General features: G+C 41.9%; 3 protein-coding genes across 3 annotated transcripts in view; 2 read left to right on the top strand and 1 right to left on the bottom strand.

Moving 5' to 3' along the window:
• Window positions 1-21167, top strand: part of LOC108087886 (choline O-acetyltransferase) — a 28970-nt gene that overhangs the window by 74 nt on the left and 7729 nt on the right. The window contains exons 2-4 of the mRNA XM_017185464.2: window positions 361-603; window positions 18446-18525; window positions 19580-19771. Of these exons, the coding sequence (XP_017040953.1) occupies window positions 361-603; window positions 18446-18525; window positions 19580-19771 (515 nt within the window). The remainder of the gene's footprint in view (window positions 1-360; window positions 604-18445; window positions 18526-19579; window positions 19772-21167) is intronic.
• On the top strand, window positions 494-14030 carry LOC108087932 (vesicular acetylcholine transporter). Its single transcript, XM_017185520.2, has 2 exons — window positions 494-603; window positions 7613-14030. The coding sequence occupies exon 2, from the start codon at window positions 7995-7997 to the stop codon at window positions 9717-9719; it is 1725 nt and encodes a 574-aa protein (XP_017041009.1). The 5' UTR covers window positions 494-603; window positions 7613-7994; the 3' UTR covers window positions 9720-14030.
• On the bottom strand, window positions 20147-21099 carry LOC108087934 (peritrophin-55). The gene is made up of 2 exons (XM_017185522.1): window positions 21016-21099; window positions 20147-20936 (listed from the first exon to the last, which is right to left on the bottom strand). Exons 1-2 carry the CDS (start codon window positions 21023-21025, stop codon window positions 20296-20298), a joined length of 651 nt encoding a protein of 216 aa, XP_017041011.1. The 5' UTR covers window positions 21026-21099; the 3' UTR covers window positions 20147-20295.

Genomic DNA, 21167 nt, shown 5'->3' with positions numbered 1-21167 from the left:
TGAGCTCAGCTCTGCTCTGCTTTGCTCTGCTCTGCAGTAGACTTTCTGGCGAACGCTCGCCAGACAGAAGTTACCTTTGCTCCTGCCCGGACGACTGAACGCACGCTGCTGCTGTTTCGCCGTAGTCGCCGTCCGTCGCCTGGAAGAAAAAAAAAACTCCCCGGAGCTGCTCCAGAACTGAAATCATTTTTTGTGGACCTCCAGCTGAAAGGGAAATTGTTTGTGGCCAAAATCCAAGCGAGCGAGCGGTATCCGCAGCGGTCGAGCGGGTAGAGTGTCAGTGAGCGTGTGTGTGCGAGTGTGTGTGTGCGCTTGAGTCGGTGTGAACGTTCGGCGATCGATTGGCGCGCGCTTTTACATAACGCGTAAGCGAGCCCACTAGCGGTAGATTGGGGATCCGCAGGAACCAAGGATCCGGAGCGAACGTGGCGTCCAACGAGCCCAACACCAGCGCCGCGGGCAGTGGCGCGGAGTCCGCCGCCCTGTTCTCGAAATTGCGTAGCTTCTCCATTGGCAGCGGACCCAACTCGCCGCAGCGTGTCGTCTCCAATCTGCGCGGATTCCTCACCCATCGCCTGAGTAACATCACACCAAGCGACACAGGTGAGTTGCAAGTTGCAAGTAGCAGTTAGCAAACAGTAAATTGCGTGTTGCACGTTGCACATTGCTGGTTGCTGGTGGTGCACTTGCAATGCTTGCATAACGTGGCATCGCCGAGAAAGGCACATAATTAAAATTAAACAACATACTAGCCCGCAAACACTAGAGCACAGGGCCCCTGGCAAGTGGTTCGTCCTCGTCCTCAAAGGACTCCCGCTCATCATAAGCGTTGTCCTTTGGCACACACGAGTGTATTTATATATACATGCACCTTGTGTATGTGTATATACATGTTCACGGGTATGGTGTGTGGTCGTGAGCTCGACACTTGCCACATTTCACAGGGTAGACACATTTTATTTATGGCCCCAAAAAAGAAAACCAAACCAAACTCGTAGGTTCGTAGGTTTCATTTCACTCAATGGACCTCCGTGCACGAATGGGAAACGAAACGGAATGGAACAGTTACCGTTCGAATGCCTACCGCCCAAGCTCAAAACTTGAGCGCTTCTTATGTAATTCACTGGACACTTGGTTCCTTTTTCGTGAGAGAATCTTTTGGTTAAAAGAGTTGATACGTATTTTGTAGAAAACTACGTGGACATCAAAATATAGGGTTTCATTGTGTCGATTTATTTTCTTAATATACAAAGCCAAATCCAACGAAGATAGTTATTTATTCTTAGTTAACAAAGCTAAACCTCTTGTAGTGTTCAAATAATTTATAAGTACTAATAAATAAAACTTTGACATGCATTAAACGTTAGCTCTTCCCTGAGCTTATACAACAAAAACAAATTTATAAATAATGTGATGAGGGTTAACTAAACACTAAAAATATATAAACTCGAACTTTTTAAGAAACTCGGAAATCTCAAAATATTCATTTTACAATTCACAAAACCCTTATTTGAACTTGGTTTTAAATTTACTCTGGGCTCTTCTACAGATAACTTTAAAACAAAAATTATCTACTTACTTTTCAAAGTTAAAATTCACATAAGCCTTTCAATAATCTTTTTAAACATTTTATGAAACATTTACAAACTACACAACTGCAAGTAAGTTGAGTAGGAAGTTTTCAACAATTATTTCCAAAAAAAAAAAATAATTTACGAACTGTATATTCCTAGTATTATTTAACACAAAATATTAAGAAGTTTTTAGTGTTCTTATCTTAAGAAAGCTTCATCAGCGAATAGGGTGTAAATTCCACTACTTTACGATGTTTTATTACTTTTCTTAGCCATCAATTGACAATCAATTAGCCGAGAACCCCAAACAAATGCCTTTATTAGATTGCGTCTACTAATCAAATTTGAGTCTGTCGTCCCATTAAACCATTACATGCCTCGTCTTGTCGGGAAGCGAAGATGGTCTGGTGGTCGGATGGTCTACTCGTGGTCTGGTTGGAGTTCATCAAAGTAGCGACCAGGCAGCCAGCCCACTGCCAAGGCCCAAAGAAAGTGCCACCATGCCAAGCCACCTGCCGGAGCAAAGCAATTTTCTCTGGTGCTGCGGCTGCTGCATAATGAAGGCAATAAATATAAATTTCACACACAAACACAAACAAGAGGACGCCGTCGTCATTAGATTGTTTGCCTTGTAGACGCGTTTGTAACGCTGATGTGTTCATAGCGGTTTCGTGTCAAAACAAAAGGGGGCGCACCACCACCACGACCACCACCACCGCCCAAAACCACCGAGGAACTACAGGCCCAATCCCCCTTTATTTTTTAGACCCATCTACCGCAGCCCGAGGGGATGGAAGTGCCAGAAACAAAGGCTGGCAGGAAGGTAGCTCGTAATAAGCTAAACGAGAAACAAGTAACGCATTTGTCTTGATGCTGTCTGATAAGAACGAACCCGGACTTCTCGAGGGTTGCCAACATTGAGCCATCAGAATCGGATGGGGGAAGGGCTAGAGGGGGATGGGGAAAGTGGAGGAAGGCGGAGAAAGTAGCAGGAACAGGATCTGGACCTCGAACTCAGCCGGAGTAGCGACATCAAAAGTCGTAAACCGGTCGCTGATGGTGTTGTTGATTGCTCCGCATTTGCCAAGCTACAAATGGTTACATTTTAGGCCCTTGCTTCGATTCTGGAAATTAGCAATTTGCCAGGACAGACTGGCTATCGATGCCATTAATCAAAACTACACAGAAAGAAAAGTTGATAGTAAGCCTGTTAGCTTACCATATACTAGGTATTAAGCTTAAACATATTTCTCTCTTTCAAATTTGATCACTACAATATAGTGTAACTGAAAAACCTCAAGAAATGCACTTTAACGTGTTAGCAATGTATCAAAAACTGCTAGCTTGAAAGTTTTCTTTGCTCCAATTAAAACTAAAAACCGTCTTCTATAATATTACAGTTTCAATTATTATTCTTAACTATAAAGTGTGCCCTATAATCAAAGTTTTGTTGAACTAATGAACTCTTGAAACTAGTTCTATATTTTATTTCTCTTACAAACTGGTTTAAATTAAAGCTTAAGTCTCATAAGTGTTTCATAGATGGAAATCCATTTAACGAAACGCTTTTATGCCAACTCTCAAGCACAATAAACGTTTCTTGCTAGTTTATTATAATTTTTCTTTTCTGTGTATAAAACCACATGAAACATGAACTGCTGAATGGGAGGCACAAAGGTAAATTACTTTCGCTCTGAGAAAAAAGGCAATAACTAAAACAAGTCCCAGTAATTTATGTGCAAATCAATTTGTAATCCAACGCATTCGGTTGACCAAAAGGGATGTTGCCTGGAAACTGCACATGTGTGCGAAAAGACGGACATTAGACACGCACACCCACACGAAAGCGTAGAGGGGGAAAAACCATTTGGCACTCACTCCCCCTGAGGGGCCACGCCCATTTAATGTTTTGATTTATAGGCAGCTCTACTAAAGGGGCCGCTCATACGCCCCGTGGTACCATCAGTAACGCCAAAATGGCGCCTTTTGTGTGTGCTCCTTTATTTTAATGCTGGAGACTCGAGTTTGAAACAGATCCTCGGGCTAAGTGGCTGCGGGTCCTCTGGGAGTTGATAAAAGCACATCAGCCAAAACAACGAAAAGAGCAATAAAAAACAAGGGTCACCCAAAAAGAGGGTTGCTTACACGTTTCGGTTAAAAGCAAAAAGGATCTCGTGGCCCAAAAATGACATTTTCCTTTGCCCAAAACTTTGGCAATTAAAAAGCGCTCCGACGACCAAGTAAGCGGACTAAGCTAACCCAGTAAAATCGATTGGAGACAAGACAAGAACAGCGACAAGACAATTAAACTTGAAACAGAAATGTCAACGAGAAAACACTTGGCAGTCGGAAGAGGGTTAAGGTAAAGCTGGCGACGCCGCCAAGTTAATCGATCAAGAGTGGCCAAGGTGAGGCTCATTAGTTGGCCACAGTTCATTAGAGACGGTTTGCGAATAGAGTTAGGGAACCCGGCTAACGCCTCAGCAAGCACATCGAATTACAGGCAGTTTTGGGAAGGGGATTTGTAAACTCTGCTATCACACTGTTGAATTGCTGACCCCTTGCACCCCAAACTCCTGATTCAACCCTTCGTGGCACTTGAACAAAGCAGCTTACACCACTTGCGGGGAGTTTTACAAGCCCTGTTCTTCGCTGGTGGTGTGTGTATCTGAATCTATATTGCGGTACGAACACTTGTGAGGATTTTCCGCTGCCTTTTGTCAAGTGTTTGCGTGCGAAATGCGGCTTACCATAAATATTATGATATATTTTATTTGCTGTTTATTTAAGACTGCCGCCCAGGCCACCCACTTAAAAATCCGGCAAAAGGAAAGAAAATATATATTCAAGATTATTAATTTTAATGGTATTGCTTTCGTTTCCCGGGCAATGGCAAAGCGTCAAAGCGCCAAAGCTCATGGTTACGTGTTTTATTTTTTTTTCTGGCTGCCATCTCATTGCAAATGCAAACAGCCCCCGACGATATTGTATTTTTTATGTCTTACCCTTCAGGAGAGCCGGAATGAAATTGTATTTTACGCTGATTACCTCGTCAGACAGACGCGGGCACACCCAGAAGTCCACGCCCCCGCAGAGCTAAAAAAGCGAATGTAATTTCATTCCCCTTTCTCGGAAGGCTGGCTGGAACATATCCTTTGCCGCTGTGAAAAACGACAGGACGACAGGAGCAGCAGGCTGCGGATGTTCCCAGGGTTACGGCGGGTGGCAAAAGTCGGCGATCATCCTGCCATCGAAGAGGCTTTAAGTCCTGGCTGTTTGGGAAGAGCTGCTCCTTCAATTGCTGGCCCAGAATCCCATTTCGCTCTTTGTTGTCTGACAGAGGATTAAATTTTGTTTGCCTAGATGACTTGGCCGCGCATCTTAAAGTCTTCCTGAATATTTCAGGACATCACAGGCCGCAGCTGAAGCCCCACAGGTAGCGCATTATTAATGGGCAACAAAGTAGAAACTACATTTCGCCAAGGAAAACACACGGGCTGTCATAATTTACTGCGGCGGAAGCTGCATAAAATATGAACGCTCGGTCGGCTAATTGAGGCAGTCGGAAGTTGGCACTCGACCCCAGATGAAAGATGAAAAGGAAATTTAGCCAGCAGGAGTGAGACGATGAATAGAAGGCCAGGGCGAAACGAAACCGAAACCCAAACCGAATTTTGTATAAATGTTTATGCATTGCCTGGGAAATCCGTCAGCTGTCCACGGAGCTTTGCCAGACAGGGCGGAAAAATCAATAAAATTATAAAAGCGTAAATACAAATTGCTAGCTCATTTATAAGCATATATGCACAAGGAATATCTTTTGTAGGTGTGCCCTATGATCCCCTGGAGCATAAAAACAAGTTAAGGCAGTCAATTCAGTGTCATTAAACTTCTTCGTTATTTTTTGCTATTTTTATACACATTTCGAAAAGTTTTTAATGTCCTGTCATGGTCATTCATTGGAAAAAGGAAACTTTTACTGAACTAGTGTATATTTCCCATGACAGATTAATTTGTTTGTTTTCGGAATTCACAATTACATTTAGCAACAACTGTCAAACTAAAGCATAAAAGTTAAATCACAATCTGTCACGATAGATAGATATTTTTCAAACACTTCTTATCTTTCCTTCCTATAATATTATATAAACAAACTCCGCATTATTGTTAACTATGAAAAACAATTACTATTTTGTTCGTTTTGAAAGCAAATTTATTTGTTATTCTAACTAATCTGAAATACATAGGTATATATATGGCGTGGAAAAACTTTTAAAACTGAACATTATTTAACTTTTCTATTTGAACAGTAATATAAAAAGATCGAACACAATATTTACCCTAATCGATTTGTAACCCCTTTAAAGACACTTCCCTTTAACATATTTTGTCACAATATCTTTAAATATCCGTGAGATACATTGAATGGTCCGTCTAGAATGGGCCTTGTAATAATCAACATGTAGGCACACGTTTCTGCACTTGACTTGAGCAGCTGCAGGCGGCGACCCACCGAACAACCCCTGGTTGATAAAGGCCTGCCGAACAGCAGCACCACCACCAGCAGGGTCAAGTGCGGCCACCCACCTGACCCACCGGGCTCTCCTTCGGTTGGTTTTTGTTGTTGGGGGAAAGTACTCATGCATGGAGAGAACTCAAAAATTAAAGTCGCTGGATGGAAAAATAAAAGCAAAGCCCCCGCTCGCTCGCAAAAACATAATTGACTCATGGGCAGCTCGGGGGCTGTTACCATACATATAAATATGTATATACATATATATACGTAATGTATGAGTACCCATGTGAAAGTGGGTGGGTGATCAGGGCAGAACCCAAGGTTGTTGGGGAGGTTTGGGGCACAGATACACGGACGTGGTCATGAAAATTTAATGATAAAACGAAATGTTTTTGTTACGTCTCGCATACACCAAAGCCTCATAAGGGGCGGCTCTGAATTTCGAGGGGGGAGGAGCAGGGCGTAGCAGCAGAAATTGGGGCGGGGGTCATATTTATACCCTGCACACGTCGCATTTTCATGTTTACTCAAACGGGGGTGGCTGCTCGACGTGCTACAAGGTAGATAAATGTTGAAATTAGATCAGCATTGATAGCTAACGCAGCTCAGAAAAGTTTTATTACAACGAACTCCTAATGAACTAAGAGTGGTAGTTTGTTTTTTTGACCATAAAATATAAGGTCAGCTTTGGATGACCAACAAAGTTTTTTACAACAGAAAGTAACTGCTGAAAAATGGCAAAACATTTTATAAATGCACTTAAAAGATATTTATTTTATAATAAAGATATATTTTAGTGTTATAAACCATTGAATAGCGAATGGCAAGGTATTCCTAACCAATCTGTACTGAATGTAATCACCTGAATATTTACCTACAAAACAATTCCTTTATGATCCTTTAGTCCCTTTACTTTCAAGTCCTCTTTGATTGCGTGTTGAGTGGGACCTTTTTGCGTACGGAAAGCAATAATTGTAATTATAGCTTCGATGAGTACGACCGCGTGGCTCTAAGGACACTCCGTTTCACATGCTCTTCAACCACACTTTTAGCTCAAAGCCCACACAAATCCAATTAAAATAATTGCTCAGCCCTTGTAATCACCCTGGACCCACAAATATTTAAAGACCTAATAGTAGAACGAACACGTACTTTTTCGGTATTTGTTTTATGATTGAAATGTGTGTCCCTCGAAAAGGAGAAGCTAACGAAAGAGATATCCTTAATCCCATGTAATCGAACAAATGCAAATGCCACGAACTAATCCTAATACAATACAATTTCTGTTCACCAGCAGGCAGCCTTTTGCAACACAGAAACAACATTTCAATCATAAAATAAACCCAACTAACCAACTAATCCTAGATAAGAGTGAGTGAGAGAGAGACAGAGAGAAGGTGCGAGAGAGAGAGCTCATAAAAAGTTATAAATTTCCATCGCATTAGCGAGACAATCAAGCAATGAAAAAATAAAATAAAATAGAGCAAAAGACTAACGAAATCTTGTTTCTGTGTCGTTAAAGGTTGTTCACTGGCATGCCAACAACTCGTACACCACCAACTACAACAAGCACACCAAAACATGTAAAACCACACAGCAAAGGCAGCAGGAAAGACCACAGTTAACCAAAAGCAACGATAAACCACCTCAAAGCGAAAGAAGAAAGTGGAGAAAGTCGGAGAGTCGAAGAGTCGGGCAATTAGCGCAGCGGAAACGGAAGTGGCCACATTTGCAGCGAGCGCTAAGCAATTTCCGGCTATAAACATGACAGGCCTCCAAATCGGAGCATAAAAGCTTTAAGACCACAAAAGGTAAAAGAGTACAAAACAAAAAGAAAGAGGATAAACCGAAGAATCCCGGATAGAACTTCTTGAACCTCAGCGATAAATTAGTTGCAAACCAAAATGGCCTCATTCCAAATACCTGTTATCAACCTCGAGTTGCGCGAGGTGAAGGACATCGTGTGGGAGAAGATCCAGGAGCCGGTGAACCAGCGTCGCATCATCCTGGTGATCGTGTCGATAGCCCTGCTGCTGGACAACATGCTCTACATGGTGATTGTGCCCATCATACCCGACTATCTCCGAGAGATCGGCAGCTTCGATGACGGACCCACGCAGCCGCCTTTGCGGGATAATGTCACCGGGAAGATAATACCCGTGCATCATGATCACCACGGCCAGGACTCGGCCACGGGCATCCTGTTCGCCTCGAAGGCCATTGTCCAGCTGATGGTGAATCCCTTTTCAGGCGGCCTGATCGACAAGATCGGCTACGATCTGCCCATGATGATCGGGCTGACCATTATGTTCTTCTCCACGGCAGTTTTCGCTTGTGGCAGCAGCTATAGCGTCCTGTTCTTTGCCCGATCTCTCCAGGGAGCAGGTTCCGCCTTTGCGGACACCGCCGGACTGGCCATGATTGCGGATCGGTTTACGGAGGAGAACGAGAGATCGCAAGCCCTGGGAATTGCGCTGGCCTTCATCAGTTTTGGTTGCTTGGTGGCCCCGCCGTTTGGAGGAGCTCTCTATCAGTTTGCCGGCAAGGAGGTTCCCTTTTTGATCCTGGCTCTGGTCTGCCTGGTGGACGGATTGATGCTTCTGCTCGTGATGAAGCCGGTGAAGGAGGCGATCAAGCAGAGCAAGGAGGTTCAAGATCAGGTCATCCCCATCTGGCGCCTCCTCATGGATCCCTACATCGCCGTTTGTGCCGGAGCCTTGACCATGTCCAATGTGGCGCTGGCCTTCCTGGAGCCCACCATCTCGCTGTGGATGGAGGACAACATGACCACGGACAATTGGAAGATCGGAATGGTCTGGCTGCCCGCCTTCTTTCCGCATGTACTGGGCGTGGTCATAACGGTGAAGATGGCAAGGAAGTATCCGCAGCACCAGTGGCTAATGGCCGCCGGAGGATTGGCGCTGGAGGGCTTCTCCTGCTTCCTCATTCCCTTCTGCAGTGGCTACAAGATGCTCATGCTGCCCATTTGTGTGATCTGCTTCGGAATTGCGCTGATCGACACCGCTCTACTGCCAACCTTGGGTTATCTGGTGGATGTGCGTTATGTATCTGTCTATGGAAGTATCTACGCCATTGCGGATATATCCTATTCGATCGCCTATGCCGTGGGTCCCATTATAGCCGGCGGAGTGGTGGAGGCCATTGGCTTCACAGCACTCAACTTCTTGATTGCCTTCTCGAATTTGGCATACGTGCCCGTGCTGCGAAAGCTGCGCAACATCTACGACTTCAAGCCCTTCGAGAATGAGGCTAATATCCTGATGCAGGACCCGCCGAACAAGGAGTACCAGACCTACGTGATGCACGACCAGAAACCCGTGGAGGGTGGGGTGAAGAACCACCTGGAGTACGGGCAGCAGTATCAGCAGGAGCAGGAGACCAATCTGGATGACCAGCAGTACGACTACCAGCAGCAGCAGGGATACCAGCAAGGATACCAGCAGGATCAGGGCTACCAGCCGGGCTACCAGGAACAGGGCGGGAGCTACGCTCCCCAAGGACAACCCCGCGTGGCGAATCCCTTCCAGCAGCAGCAGCAGCAACAACAACAGCAGCCACAGAGCAGAGGTCCTGCTGGACCGGCGAATCCCTTTAGGCAAGGATTTTAAACTGTTGCCCATGTTCGGAGTGCAGAACAAAACAGAAGCCTCTAGTCTTAAAACGTGTTCTTTTGCACACACATCCGTGTGCAGCAATCGTTCTCTGTTGAAGCCACTAAGAAACTCGACACAAAACACATATACATATATTTAGCATAGTCATTTAGGCAAGTGGTACGTACACTATAACGAGCATAACATGCAGATAGTTAATACAGCAGCTAGTTAATGCCTTGCACCGCACCAATTTTGTATCATACACGAATGTTAAAAGCCACCAACTAAAAGCAGCGATGGGGATGTCCTTTTTGGGTTTTCTTGGGTGCGAAAGAGGATATATACAAAACTTTAGTCGGAGAAATTGATTGAAAAAGTTTCCATTCACACAAGAAATAAGAATTAAAAAATATTTTTATCATGTTTGGAAGAAATAATGAAAATTAAAGAGAGAAAAATTCGTTAAATTGAACTTTGGCAATAGTATAACAATAACACGTCCAATATTTATTTATGAATTTACAAAGTTAAGGTAAAATTCCTTCCTGCACCCACGAAAAACCAAAAAGTACCAAAGGCCTACGAAACTCCCATCGCTCACACAACGCATATATGCATCAGCATATAGCAGCTATATATAGTGCGGTCCGATCGGATCGCCTATGCCCTATACTCAGTACTCATGCAGCCGTTTTCGTGTCTATCAGTCAGTGAAGCTAGAGAAACCAAAGCCTAGGGATAGTTAGTCGGTAAGGGGAGGGCTCGGACTCCCGCCATATCAAATATACACATACAAATATGTATCAGATATTATATACACGCATATATATCTATATACAAGCTAGTATTAAGCGGTTGAGCTGACCGGAGGACCACTTTCGCCCGAGTGCCGCCGATTTAAAGGCAGTGGCATCCATATCGCAGACATATCACAAGTTGCACAAATCGAAACCCTCCCACGCCCACTGAACCAGAGGAACTCTTTCGGGTATCATTGTGGCGGATTCGGGTCGAAAGTGGGTTCCCGGCCAGCCTGGCTATATTGTTTCCGGTTTGAAAAAAAGTATTCAGTTGAACGTTTGTTAACATAAGACACAACCAAGGTAACGATACATATCAGAGTCTCGATGGCTCGCCTGTTAAAATTACCAAAAGTGATATTACTTATTGCTACTAGTCTATACATATATCGTATCATATCGGTAACATACACACCTACTTTTAGGCCGTACATGAAGTGTACATAAGTTATACAACCAACGGAAACAGAAATCAATTTGAGATTCAAATTCAAGTTTCATATTTACCTACCAATCAATTATTATTTGCTTGTTGACTCTATGAGCACACGGGTGTCTCCGATCAGGAGTTCGCCGCCATAGTAGATCTTCGATAGCATAGCATAAATGTGTGTACCTTGTCTATAAGATAAAGATAAACCTAAAGATATAAACGTATAAACTAACGATTATTGTATGCATAAAGTACTGTATTTTTTATTCGTTTCGACTGCACCACTTTTAGGGCAGTTTACTGCCCCTATATTATACACCTTTTAGCTGGAGCTTAGGATCCACCATATCGATAAGTAAATTGATCTTTTATATACATATGGATGTCAGAATATTTATGTACATTTTTCAGACGTATTTAGTCAGCAATTAAAGTTAATTACGAGTATATCACAGACTTTTTGTATCCGTGAACATATCAGTAAAGCGGCTTTTGCGAACCCCGATCAAATTTGAATATCTTATGAACTACAAAAGCAATTAGTTTGATCGCAGTCTGGATAAATATTCGAGATACATTTACAGAAATGCACTGATTTTAATAAAGTTCAAATTATGTTATTAGGTTTATAGAATAACTTGTTTTAGTATATTCATTTAATTAAAACTAAGTTATTTTCCCTAGCAAATCAAAAATGTTGTCTGTTTTTGTGAATTGCTGTGTTATATTAAATATTCTTTTTTCTTAGATTTTTATAAGTTTTCCTTTTTTTATTATACTTATACCTAAAATATAAACATAGTTCTACAAATTTACAAAACTGTAGAAATACTCTTAACTATAATATGAATAAACTCATGAAAAAATCTCCCATCAAAAGTATCAATTAAAACGAAGGACAGGAAGTGGTCAAGAAAAATGTTAAAGCAAACTACATATTTATATATGAAGAGCAAAGCAGAAGAAAACCAGAACAATTAATATAGTCAATAAAGTACATATATATCATTATGTAACATATTATAAATAGAATGTTTATTTAAGTAGCTAACAATAGAATTTTAAATACAAGTAACCAAACGTATATAAATATAATGCAACCCCCAAAGAGCAATATTTACTTAAGTTTCCTTTGAAACAATCATCTAAAAAACAACAACGCCAAGCCCTGAGGTCATGTAAAGCAGAAAATATCATAAAAAATTCACTTTTTGAAAATCAACTTTAATCTATTTCATTGGCTAAAAGTGTTTAATTTTTACATGGCTTTCAGGCTGGATGTAGATAGATGTCAAATAAACAATACACAAAAAATTTCAGGCATTCAAGATTTCAATAGATTTGAACAGTTTTAACCAAAGTTTGGTTAATACACAAAAAATTTCAGGCATTCAAGATTTCAATAGATTTGAACAGTTTTAACCAAAGTTTGGTAGAGCGCAACATGTATATGAATCTTCCAATTTTGGTTTACAATTAAATATATATATATATACATACAGCTAAGTAATAAATAACCATCACATAATGTAGTTAAAGGACGGGATCGAAGGTCAATAGAAAGTAGCCTGAAGGAAATCTAGCAGTGCCGGCAATGTGTAATAACTTACTAAACAAATAAGAGCAAATGGAACGCATAAACTAAATGTGTTACAAGCATATAAATACGAAAATATAAGAAGAGATGTATGATAAAGTATATGAATATACATTTATAAAATGAATTATAAAACACGATAGCAGTTAATTGAATGGTTATACTCTGCGTATTACAAGTGTTGAATGTTCAATAGCATTATATGAATTATGAATTAAACGCAATAACTGTGCGCTATGGATAATTAATGAACAAACTAATTTTTAATATCAGATATTTACTAAATGATATAGGGATTTTACCTTGGCAACAAAAAACCAGTAGCACAGAAAAATAATTTGATATTTTTTCATATGAGATGTGACTCTCCGACAGTTTCTATGTGTTGTGCGTGTGAAGAACGTTTTAGAAAATTTAATTGTATACCCTAGGCAAAATAAAATGAGTTTGTAAGTGAAGCCCGCAAAGTTAATGCCACCACAGTTCAGTTTCGTATTGTATATAAGGCATGTTGTTACTTTCGAATGTCTTTTTTGGTCAGAGTCAGAGTAAAAGTGGAAGCGTTTCAAGTACATACTTATATAGTACAGAACTAAATTATTACGAAGGTCTTTGCAACTTGTTTCGGCTAATGTTATAGACGTTTGTGTTACATATCCAACAATAATTATAACGATAAACAATGGAAATTATGATAACAGATAAGTAAGCAAAAGCAAAACCAGAAGCGAATCTAAAATTTTACCAAGTATCCAAAATCCCAGTTCTGTAACGTTGCTGTTCAATTTCCAAGTCTATCCATCTATATTCTAAACATAATTATGTTTGTATCTGAATATCACACCGTTCAACTATCCCCGAAAAAAAACTAAGCAAACTAAGTGCTATGCATATCAAAAAGAAGCGAATCGATGTTCGATGACTTATCATAGCTAGAGCATATTTTCAAGGCATGCCAGAAATCTCCTCTATAATCAAACGTAAACAGTAGGAAAAACAAGCAGGAACTGCCTCAAAAAACAAACAGCCCTCAAGTTCGGTTCGATGTGTGTGAATTTTCTAGAAAATTCGAGCCATAAGTCAGCAAAATTAAGAGCTAAAACAAACACAACTTTTGCTGGCATTGACATTTGCTTCTGATTTGGTCATTTTCTGGAATTATTCAACAAGGGTAAAATACAAATAGAAAACTCGCACACCGGTCTATGAATCTATAAACGTATTTGAACTGCATTGAACGAGAATTCAAAATGGCAGTTGCCTGCTTCTGGCTATGGGAAATGTTATGAATAATGAATTGAACGAGCAGAAAATATAACCGAGCGTACATTAAAGCATACAGATATTGGCAAGTGCTATAGAGGAAAGATAATGCATTATTACAGAGCGACACAGCCATACACACACCCAAACACACACAAAAACACCCAACAGAAACAAACAAAACACAGAACAAACATGTACTATTGAAATATAATTGTTAACCATGAAAATACAGTCTTTTAATGGAAACTGGCAGGTCATCCGATCTATTAACGATTAATGCAATTAATTAGCTAATGCGGCCGACAAAGGACCTTCCAGTCCGATAAAAATCGAGCCACATTGTGTGTACACCTGGTTTCGTGCCAATTTCGGAAAGGAAACTTGTGCATCAATCTCCCTGTTCGGGGAGTTTGTGGATTTCCCAACCCAAAAAAAAACGAAGGAACTTGGATGGCAAACTGGGGGAATTGTGTGCGTGCCCTGGGGCCAGAAATTTGTGTGGAAAATGATTTTATGTTTGCAATTTCCATTAGCAACTTTGGCCTGAGTCACGAACAGCTAGCCAGAGTCTGGGCAAAAAGTTTCTTCTTTCTTATTTGGGGGAGGATGCCTCGGGCTCAGAAACAGATTCAACCACAACCGAACCGAAAGGTGGACCAATTTTTGGACGTGCGTGTGTGTCAGTGTGTATATATCTTTCAGAGATTCCTTCTGCTTAGCCGCAAACCGCAATCCAAGTCAGCAGAATCCCAATCTCCGCCACAATGCGCCAGCAATTTACGCTTTCCGCTTGTTTCAATCCGAACAATTACAAGAATTTTCAATGCCTCAGTGCGGCAGTTAATTTGAGTTTGGCGCACAAAAGTATGCTAGGCATTTGCGGCGGAAAAAGAAAATAAAGCCGGGCCACAAAAGCGCAACGTAGTCGCCGTGAAACAACGGCGCTAAGACCGTAAAGGATTTACGGCTCAATTGCGATGTGCGTGCGACGGCGAAGGGATCCGCATCCTTCTCATCCTCCTCCTCATCCTCAATCGCATCCCCATCCGCATCCAGCATCCACCCTTGAATGGAATAAAGCCCTTTACGAGCAGCCAAATCGAACAAAAGGAGGAAAAACTCATTCACTCGGCCATTCATCGCTTGTTCCGACATCCGACAATGCTATGACCCCTGGCAGCTTCCGACACTGAAAAAAAAACAGTTTTATTTAACCAAACATTTTCTCTCTTCTTTTTCCGATGCCTTTGCAAGTATTTGAAGTCATTAATGTTTACAATACAAAACAGATTTCTAATGTGTAATAAAATATAACATTTTAAAGGTTACTTTACATGTTAAAGTCATAAAGTAACAGTATACATTAAAGCAAATTAAGCACTGAAGCATAATAAAATATTAAATTTTATAGGTAATATCAAATATTAATTTCCTACCTATCCATCTATTTAAAAGAAACGCGCTAAATTAAATCATATAACAAGTCTCCAATTATTTTAACCAAAACTATTGAGCATTTGTAGAAAACATAATATTTTTTTTTAAATCAAGCATAACTTTCTTGTATACTATTATTAAGCTATTATTTTTGTTTAACCTGTACCTTTTTCTTTCTGTGTAGCTTCCACCACCGAATGCTGGTACCAGTCGCCATCTGCGGTTTGGGGTCCCGGCTTGTTCGACGGGTGTTTTATGTAGTCGCAACGTGTCGCGCCTTCCTCCGCCTTCTTGGGGTGCGGATTTGTTTTGCCTTTTTAAATTCTTCTCCTTCATTTGCTCTGGTTGCCGGCATCTGCTATTTGGACTGGTCCTAATGAGCTACGGTCTTGGGGTTGACTGTTGCTAAATTGGAATCATGCCGGCAGAAACATTATTTTTCATTGGGATTACATTTTTATCGCATTGTCTGACAGGCGGCAGCAGTTGCCTGTCGTACCGCCTTGTCCTTTTTGCTTTTGGAGGGGAGTCGAGGAATGCCATGAATTCGAGCGTGATTTTTGCAGCTTAATAATGAGCCCCCGGTTTACTAGCGCGTTTTATTGGCCAGCGTTTAAAGTAGGGGCGTGTTGGCATTAAGCCCGGGATTCTTCGCCGTTAATGTGTGAAATGTCCTCGGCTCAGCCCCATCCCATCCCCATTATCCCATATACCCGGTCATTATTATCACGACGCTTCGATCCCTTTCCGCAAAGTTATGGCTTGGTTCCCAAATCGAATCATGAGTTGGCAAAAAAGGAAAAACTGACAGATACGAGCAAATTGAAGCAGACAGCCACTGGAAGGGGCGGCTTTACTCGGGAGTAAGTCCCCTGATCCGGAACCGGAACTCCGTTGTGTCTGCCTTTGAAATGGTGCATGAATATCTGATTAGCCGTCTGTCGGTCTAATCAAAAGTCCTGGCCATCCATCAATCAATCAATCGGAAAAGTTTCTCAGGCAAAGCATGTAATTGAAGGTGACGCAGCCAGATACATTTTTAGCTTTTAGTTTGGAAAATATAAGGGAACATGTTTAAATTGCAGCCTGTCAGCAACAAGGGAATGTGTTGAAAAGTGAGGCTTACAAAATGTTTCCTAAATAAATATGATACTTTTAATAGTTTCATATTTTGTGTGCCACAATACTTTGAAGGACGCTCCAAGAAACTTTATGATTACCATTTAAGGGACTAGAACTTCCCATCATAAAAGTCAATTCATTTTCATTTGAGTGGCTCATTTTGTATTTTCCTGCGCCTGGACAGCGGAAAACTTTGTAATTGGAATTTATATTTATACATCAAAGAAAAACTTGCAAGCACAATAACTTTCGCTCAACAGTCTGTAAATTGATATTTGCTCTATTAAGCGACCGAGTTGGCCCGAAAACATTAGCCAGCCTCTGAGCCAAACTCTGAGCCACCCCAAAAGGAATGACCCAAACCAGAGCCTTAATTACTTAATTTGAATTTCTCAACGACGCTTCCTAATACAATTTATTACAATTTGCTGATGGGTATGATGGGTTGGTTGGCTCCAGACTGGGGACAGGTTACAGTTTGTGGTTGCTGTTGTTCCAGCAGAGACAACAATGGAACGGACGTTCAAATTGCCGCCACGTGACTCCATTGTGTGATTACCTCCGCCAGCTAGTTGCTCGACTGGGGCATCTTTAGCAAGATAATGAAAAAAGGATAATAAATTGCATTAAATTCGACATCGTTCCGGGGGAGTCGCGTGCCACTACCTCCAGGAAAAAAAGGGAAATAAAGCGAAGGGAGGCCTGTTTGCCGTTTCTGCTCGTTTTCCTTTCATCCCGATTGCCATAGAACAATTTTATTAATAACATTATGATTGTCCTGCCCTCGAAGGTAGATGGTGCCGATTTAGCTGGTGGGAAACAAGCCTCTTTTCAATCGTGAGTGGCAGTGCTTCAAGGCGGTCAATGCTTTGACCCTGAAGTGCCTGCTATATTTATTGGGCTCCCTTCAAGTGGCCAGCCATTTCGATAAGAGCCTGTTTACCTGTTCAGAGGGTGCTGTTATTATTAAATTTATTAGAAATCTTTAAATGTGTCATTTTGGTATTATGCTTTTATGACGGTCGTAAGTAAGTATAGAGGGAACATTATTTGATTTTGAAAAATGAAGATAAATGACACATTTTTAAAGGTCCAATTTATAGCAATAGAAAAGCGATTGTATCAAAAATCTTTTAAAAAAATGACAAGCATTATCAAAACGGAATATAAAGGTAGTCAGGTCAAAAAATTTAAAATAAATTGACATACAGCCAAACTTTAAATGACGAGATTACCAAAATACATATAAAAATAAATTTTAAAAATATATTTAAAATACATTTAAAAAAACATTTACTATAAGCAATAACATTTTACTATTACATATTTTCTTTTCCTACATAAATAAAAAATTCTTCAACCTCATTGTTCTTTCGTTTATTTCTTGTTGGTAAACGAAAACTGTAGATTTTAAAATTATCTTCAATTGCTTGACAATAACAATTGGCAATTTCAAAGGGCCGGAAAGCCGCTCCTGGCCATGTGAGCCAATGCCGGAAATTCGAGCTACTCGGGCGCAATGGCAACCGGAAGTGCTCATACAGTTGAATTACAGCGATGACAGCTAAAGTTTTTATGTGTACTTCAGGAGCCAAAAGACGGACAGCCGAAAAGGAAATGAGCTGGCCTTTAAGCCCGAGAGTTTTCAGTTTCCTCTGAACTATTTTATTGCATTTCGCTGGCGGAAGCCTGGCCAAGACAATAAATGGCAAACTTGCACGAATTTGTCCGAATCTTATGTGAGTTGATGGTGAGGGACGATAAGTGGTTGTGGGTCAACCCGAGGATAAGAAACGTAACTAAAGTAATTTGAACTTCAGATAGGGGAAATCAAATCAAAAATGTCCGTTGACTAAACGGAATGCTCGGTGACGCATAGACTAATACATCTTGGTCTTTTGTGGGGGCTGTCAGTCAATCGATAAGGAAACATATTTCGGATACCTCAACTCTTGAAACTGGTGACAGTGATTAACTAGTTTTATAGCGGCAGTCTATCGATGGCGGCAAATTACTCAACAATTTAATTCGATGTTCAACAAGTGGTTAATCAGCGATTGCCGTGTTTTCTTTGTTCTTTCAGGATGGAAAGACTCGATTCTGTCGATTCCGAAGAAATGGCTCTCCACCGCCGAGTCCGTGGACGAATTCGGATTCCCTGACGTGAGTAAAATTGATTAAACCATTTCGTATTTCCCCATTTTCTAGCAAATATTTGCCAGAGGGCTGAACTCGACTCGACGACTGCTACTTGAATAATTCAAAGACAAACATTCGCACACACAGGCAGACAGACTAATCCTGTTTGTTATAATTACAAATGCAAATAACGAGCGCTTTTGTATGGCAACCGGAGCTCCTGGCAACCAAACCGTGCAAACAAACCGGGAATCCAGCCTTCCGAAACACCCACTCCCCACCGAATCTTTCACCCCACGGACTCACCTGAAAAAAGCGGAGCAGAGCAACCCCCAAAAACCAGAGTTAGACATCAAAATTGTAAACCTTCGGCTGAAAGGGGATCCACCGAGAAGGACAAGTGACAGGAGGCTGGGTATTGGGTACAACAAAAGTTTCTTTTGCTTTGAAAACGGAGAACTGGAAAAAAGTCCGGAAGTCAACGACATGTTGACACTTTTAACGTTTCCACTGTTCATTGTTAAGTGGAAAATTGTGTTTTATTCAGCAGGTCTGTCCAAATACAAGGTCGCTGAATTTATTTGAATATGAACCTCCAGCCAGATATCCGGCATACATAATGAGCTGCAAAAAATCCGTTGACCGTCCAGAAATCGATTGGTCTGCAGACCTCCAAGCCTAACGACACTCCACTGGGGAATTCCCATTGCGAAAAACTCTCAATTAAAGTTTTCCATGCGAGGGTGGATAGCAAACAGAAAAAATAAAAACCGGAATGGCAAAAATGTCAAGGAGCCGGAGTACAATGTCAGATTCAAGCCATGCCATTTCTTTTCCTTTTTTTGTGATTTGAAATTCTGTTCCCCAGGGCATCAAGTTTTTTGTACTGCTGCCGGCAACACAGAGCAACTTTCCATTTGACGCTCGATATTGCCATGCATACAAATGAGGAAAATTGGGGGGGAAATGCGAAAAGCCGGGCATTGCCAAGTGTCTGAGATGAGTGGAAGTGAAATAAAATTAAATTTGCCGCCAAGCAGTTTGGCTAACCCCTTCGAGAACCCTTTTCCCTTTGCAGACTCTACCCAAGGTGCCCGTTCCGCCGCTCGATGAAACGATGGCCGACTACATCCGCGCCCTCGAACCGATCACCACTCCCGCCCAGCTGGAGCGGACCAAGGAGCTCATCCGTCAGTTCACCGCTCCCCAGGGAATCGGCCAGCAGCTGCATCAATATCTCCTCGACAAACGCGAGGCGGAGGACAACTGGGTGAGCATTGATTCCAGATCACTATTTGGATCTTAATAGAAAAGCGATTGAAAACCAAAAACTATCAAATGTTTAGTTTTTGTATGGAAGAAATATTTTTTATGAATTAAGAGAGTACGAACTATTTGTTTAGAGACTTATAATTTTAAAATTTGTTTGATCTTGATTGAACAAACTTTATTTAATCCTTTTTTAACAATCATAGATTTTTGTAAACCAAGAGCTTTATTTAATTTCAGCAGGTTTGTTGAGTGTTCACATTTTCTAGTATTTCATACTAGTTTCACATTAATTAAAAATCGATCTGTTCATAGTTATATAGTGCACTTATTTCAGCCATACATTTTGGGAAGTGTTCAATAATAAATATACATATTGTTGTAAACGTACAGTTTTATGGGATCTCAGCAGGTGTCTCGAAGGTTTACATTTTCACGTATTTGAATTTATTCTCGGTCTGTTTGAAGGTAAAGATAGTTCCTCCGCGATGAGCCGCAGATTGTGGGACTTGGATCGTGGCAAGTTTACCGGGCGCTGGGGATGGCGTTCGCCGTCGGGGGATGGTCGTTGAGGTTGGGAGCAGTGGGCGCAGGAGTCACCGGAGTGGGCACACCATCGTTCTCGGTGGGCGATGGAGGCTGGGGCACGCTGACGGTGGTTCCCGAGGGCGTGATGATGTCGTCGCTGTTGGTGGTGGTGGTGGCCGGTGACTCGGTGGATGGCTCGGGCAGCGCGCTGGTGGTGGTCGTCTCGCCAGGAGCCTCGGTGGTGGTGGTGGTGGGAGCCACGGTGGTGGTGGTCGTGGAGGAGGTGGTGGACTCGCCGGGCGCCTCGGTGGTGGTGGTGGGAGCAACGGAGTCCATGGCCACACACGAGGCGTTGTAGGGCAGGCTTCCACACTTGGCGGTCGGAAGGTAGCTGGAGCAGGCCTGGCACGACTGCAGCACGTAGCTGAAGTAGGTGCCCGTGCCGCACTCGAGCGGGGTGACAATATAGCTGTTGTTGCTGGCCAGGGAGCAACTGTAGTAGTTCTGGACGTTCTCGTAGTTCGGAAGCAGAATGTTCGCCTTGGGACAGACGACGGGATCGATCTTTTCCGTGTACGTGGGAGTGTTGGAGCACTGCTGAGTGGACTGGGCCACCAGGGCGGCGAGGATGAGGATCACTTTTATGTTTTGGATTGAAAGGGAAGGTTTAGTAATGGGCTATATCCTGGGTACCCCTGAAAGGTTGTAGGTGCTTACCGGCTTTCATGGTGATGAAGTTGTTTCCTTGCTAGACTGGAGAAGTGGTGCGTCTGGCTGCTAACTCGGCTCACCGATCACTGATGCATTTCAGCCAGCGCCAAAGGCTTTTTATGCCGCGGCAGGCCATGTTAGACACGTTTAATCAGCCC

The sequence above is a fragment of the Drosophila ficusphila genome, unplaced genomic scaffold (genome assembly GCF_018152265.1).
Source record: "Drosophila ficusphila isolate 14025-0441.05 unplaced genomic scaffold, ASM1815226v1 contig_791, whole genome shotgun sequence".
NCBI classification, from domain to species: Eukaryota; Metazoa; Arthropoda; class Insecta; order Diptera; family Drosophilidae; genus Drosophila; species Drosophila ficusphila.
This window is presented reverse-complemented; position numbering and strand designations above follow the sequence as displayed.